Source organism: Pteropus vampyrus, unplaced genomic scaffold (genome assembly GCF_000151845.1).
Source record: "Pteropus vampyrus isolate Shadow unplaced genomic scaffold, Pvam_2.0 Scaffold157, whole genome shotgun sequence".
Classification (NCBI taxonomy): domain Eukaryota; kingdom Metazoa; phylum Chordata; class Mammalia; order Chiroptera; family Pteropodidae; genus Pteropus; species Pteropus vampyrus.
The window spans coordinates 538,859-542,986 of NW_011888938.1; the positions used below are offsets into that span (position 1 = coordinate 538,859).

The 4,128-nt window shown below is 67.6% G+C and overlaps 1 protein-coding gene across 1 annotated transcript in view; it reads right to left on the bottom strand.

Annotated features, from left to right (window-relative positions):
- Positions 1-2,146, bottom strand: part of SLC34A3 (solute carrier family 34 member 3) — a 4,704-nt gene extending 2,558 nt beyond the window's left edge. Inside the window, exons 1-7 of the mRNA XM_023536451.1 lie at positions 1,811-2,146; positions 1,479-1,568; positions 1,007-1,135; positions 782-925; positions 597-708; positions 322-517; positions 102-188 (exon numbers count right to left, since the gene is read on the bottom strand). Coding sequence (XP_023392219.1) covers positions 102-188; positions 322-517; positions 597-708; positions 782-925; positions 1,007-1,135; positions 1,479-1,568; positions 1,811-1,895 — 843 coding nt within the window. The 5' untranslated portion in view covers positions 1,896-2,146. The remainder of the gene's footprint in view (positions 1-101; positions 189-321; positions 518-596; positions 709-781; positions 926-1,006; positions 1,136-1,478; positions 1,569-1,810) is intronic.
- Between the last annotated feature and the right edge of the window lie 1,982 nt (positions 2,147-4,128).

A 4,128-nucleotide genomic window follows, 5' to 3' on the forward strand; every position in this document is an offset into this window, starting at 1 on the left:
CTGTGGCCTGGGGAGGCAGGCAGGGCAGGCTCAAGGCAGGCTCGGAGGCAGCAGGACGGGGCACTTCAGCAGGTTGGAGGACAGGGGTCGAGGCGCCTCACCTGCTCCCCGCTGGCGCCACACCATCGCTTGATAAGGCTGCCGTTGGTGCTGCCTGCGGCGCTCTCCACAATCACATTGGTATCGAGCTGGGGGACGGAGGGGTCGCGACTTGTGCTGGAGCCTCAGGACTCACCTGGAGCTCAGCCCGCGCAGACCCTCCTCCGCTGTCCCCACTCCCAGCATGCCTGCCCAGGCCTCCGAGGGCAGCACGGTCCCCACCTGCACAATGAAGTGTGTGAGCGGCTGTGTCAGCACCTTGAGGATGTCAGGTGCGTGCCCCCCAGGCTGCAGGCTGGTGGCATTCAGGACCAGGGCGCTGAGCTTCTCCAGCGGGGCCACAGCACACTCCAGCGGCAGCAGTATTAGCACTGAGAGCCAGTTGAAGATGCCGTGCACGGCCGAGCCCCCAAAGGCCCTACAGCCACAGGGAGCCGCGTGGTGGCTGCTGGCAGCTGCCGGAGCGCGGCCCTGCCCCCACCCTCCCCGCCACTCACCTCCGGAACTCATCCCGGTCCCCCGACTGTGCCATGGACACCAGGGTGCTGGTGATGGACGTGCCCACGTTGACGCCCATGATGATGGGCACAGATGTCCGGACAGTCAGCACTGTGGGGGTACCGCGTCAGCCTCCCGTGCCCCACCCACCCGCTGCCGACCCTGGAGAGGAGGGGGCACTCACGATTCGAGGCCACCATGCTGACCACGATGGAGGACGACGTGCTGGAGCTCTGCACGAGAACAGTGACCAGCACCCCGATGACCAGTCCAGCCACGGGGTTGGACAGCACCACGTTGTCCTTGAAGATGTCCCCGGCCACTTTGCCTGCGGCCAGGAGAGAGGTGAACTGAGGCCTCCAAAGCCTGGCTGCTGAGCCCGCCCCTGGCCGCCCCACCAGTCACTCACTGCCCAGCAGCTGGAAGGCAGAGCCAAGGATGTCCAAGGAGCAGACGAAGAGGTAGAGGCAGCCCAGGAGGCCGCAGACCTTGAGGAAGCCGACAGCCACCCAGAGCGCCCTGCCGGCCGTGCTGAGCTCTGAGGACACAGGGCAGGGCTGTCCTCAGCCAGCCCTAACCCTGCCCTGCTGGGTCTGCCTCTGTCCCTGCCGGCAGGGCCTGGGTCCCCCTCCTCTGTCCCGAGCACACAGCCCTGGGAACCTCCCAGAAGCCCGACGGCCAGCGGCGGGGAGGAGGGGCCGGCCGGCAGGGGTGGCCCTCGTCGCCAAACGGGGCAGACAGCTGAGCTGAGGGACAAGGGTCCCCAGGCAGTGGGCTGCGTGGGGGGGTTTCCATGTTTTCCGTGGGGCGAACCTCCTCCTTGCCCAGACCCTGGGGAGTCGGGACCCCACTTGGCCAGTTCTTGGCAGCTGCAGACCTACCTTTCCAGGGCTGGCCAGTGTCTTTCAGCTGAGGGAGGGCCCAGGGGTCCGAGTCCCCCTCTTCGAAGATGGGGGCAGCACCGGAGGCCCCTATAGGGTCAGATCCGGTGAGGCCAGGGCCCCAGCTTTTCCTGGACACCCTCCGCGAGCACAGGGGGTGTGGCAGACTGGCACAGGCATCGAGGTGAGGGGCACGAAAGGGGCCTCTGGCTCCTCTGGGCCTGACGGGGGTTGTCGTGAGCCGCTCCCCGCCTCCCAGAGCAGTGGGCTAGGACTAGAGGGGCGGGCGGGGGGCCGGGGGTGCGCAGTCCAGGGCCTTGGGCTCCCGGTACCTGCATTTCCTCGGCTCCGGTCTACCAGGCCAACCGTGTCCATAGTGGAGGTGGGCGCCTGGCCACCAGTGAGAGATGTGGGCATGGCCTTCAGACACACGCAGACCCGGGCCCAGGCCTGGCTCTGCTGGGGGAAAGGGCGGGTCAGACCCCACTCCGCCCCCACCCCGCCTGGCCCCGGGCCCCCTCACCTGAGACTGTGGACGCTGTCCCCCCGCCCCCGCTGGCCTTAGGGACCACCCCATCCTCCATCCACAGGCGGATGGCCGCAGTGACCTCAGATAGCTGTCAGGCAAGCCCAGTGCAGTTTCGGGGGACAGAGTGGAGAGGGCCCGGCTGCCCGGCTCTCTGGCCGGTCCTGGCTGGAAGACCTGGCAGGTGGCCCAGGGCACGGGTGCTGAGGCGCAGGCTTGCAGTGGCTGAGAGCTGGGAGCCGGGGTCCTCTTCCATCAGGTGTCATCAGGGGCATTGCAGATGGTCTCGGCTTAGACTTTGGTATTTGATATGTCTTCATTTGATAAGGGCCCCGCCCCCGGGGCGGGGGCAGGGCAAGGGGCTTGGGCACCCCACCCCACCTCAGGCTCCTCAGCCAGCGTGTCTGCACCTGCCCCCCGCCCCCATCCAGGGCTCTGCCTCAACTCCCTCCCAGCCCCCAGCGCTCGGACCTTGGGGACTCTCTGTCGCCCTCTCCCTGCTTGCCCCACGGGCTGGTTTCTCGCTCTGGGCGGGTGGTAAGCCCTGGGCCTGAAGGTCACCCAGCCTTGGCCCCAGTGTCCCTGGGCCCCTCCCGGTTCTACATGCTCCTACCTGTGTGGGCAGTGAAGGGGTACCTGCGAGGAGGAGGCTCAGGGCGAGAGCAGCCGCGGATCAAAGATCCACTAGGAACACACATGACCTGCTGTGCACTGAGCCCCATTAATGTTTACCCAGGAGCTGAGGCCCCCAGGGGTACCCATCATAGCCCCAGGCACCTGCCTCATCCAGGCCCCTCTGTCACCCGAGGGCAGGCGCCCCAGGCCCCCAGCCAGGCCAAGGGCATTGCAGGGCTGGGCACCGGCCCTTAGTGCTGGACTTCCACAAGCAGGTGCCTGCGTGACACTAGTGGACACTGCATGCGGCCTGCCGAGGGCAGGGCAGCAGGCCGGTGCTCAGCCGGTCAGCCTGGGGCCTTCCGGAAGTCTGTCTGGAGCTCCGCAGGCCTTATCGTCCCCGCCCCGTCAGATAGCGGGAAGCAAGCCCTTTGTACTACTGGGGTGGGGAGAGCACCAGCTCCTGAGGTCGCCTAGGTGAGATCCGGGTGCGGGGCAGGGCTGGGCCCTGCAGAGCTCCCAGCAGGTTCAGCCCCAGTGGCAGCCAGCAACAGCCAGGGTGTTATGCCTCCATCTGCCAGCGGGGAGACAGCGGCCCCACCCCCACGGCACACTGCTGCCTGGCCCTCTGCTGGCCTCACCGGGGCCAGGAGGTGGGACCCAGTCCGTTCTCTTCACAGCCGGGCCCTCATGGGCCCATGGCTCACGGGTGCACTTCTCTAGGCCAGTGCCCCTCCTGCTCCTGGGATGCCGGGAGGAAGGGCTGGGGCGCCCCCCCACACCGCCTGCCGGCTCTAGCGCCCTGCCTGCTGCCCACCAATCGCTCCACGCCTGGGGGACTTTGCCCCGGGAAGGAGGCTCCTGAGTGTCTTTTCAGAGAATTCTCTCGTCCCTCCCCCTCTTGCCCAGGGTGGGGTCCAGCCGTCCCTCCCAGGGGCTCCTGAGTGACAGCTCCTTCTGGGGAAGGGGACAGGACTATCACAGCCTGATTTGGGAGTGTCTGCGCCTGTAGCCTCCAACACTGGATGCGCCCCTCAGAAGGGCCTGAGTGATGTCCCCTGGGAAGCAGAAGGAAGCTGAGCAGCGGGAATGGGCCTGGGTGGGACTGGCCCTGCTGTGCGGTGCCACCTCAGGCAGGCCCCCGCCTTCTCTGGGCCTGGGGCCGACCCTGCCAAGGGCCCTATTCTTGGACTCTTGTCACAGCAGTGCCTGCAGGGAACCCTCCGGGAACAGCACCCGACCCACAGGGGCCTCACTGAGCTGAGTGAAGGAGCTCCACGGGGCTGCCTCCGGGGACAGTTCACAGGGCAGGGGGACCTGCTCCAGCCGACCAGGAACAGCCTTGGCCTGGCCCTGCCCTCTGGCGTGCAGCCCGGGCCCCGGCGACTGGCCATCAGACCCTTTGGGGAGCCATCTTCTGAGCCGAGTCCGAGCCTGGGCTGGGCTGACAGGCGACTCCGACGACAGTGCCCCCAGCCCTGGCCGGATCTGGCGGGCGGTCATCGGCCC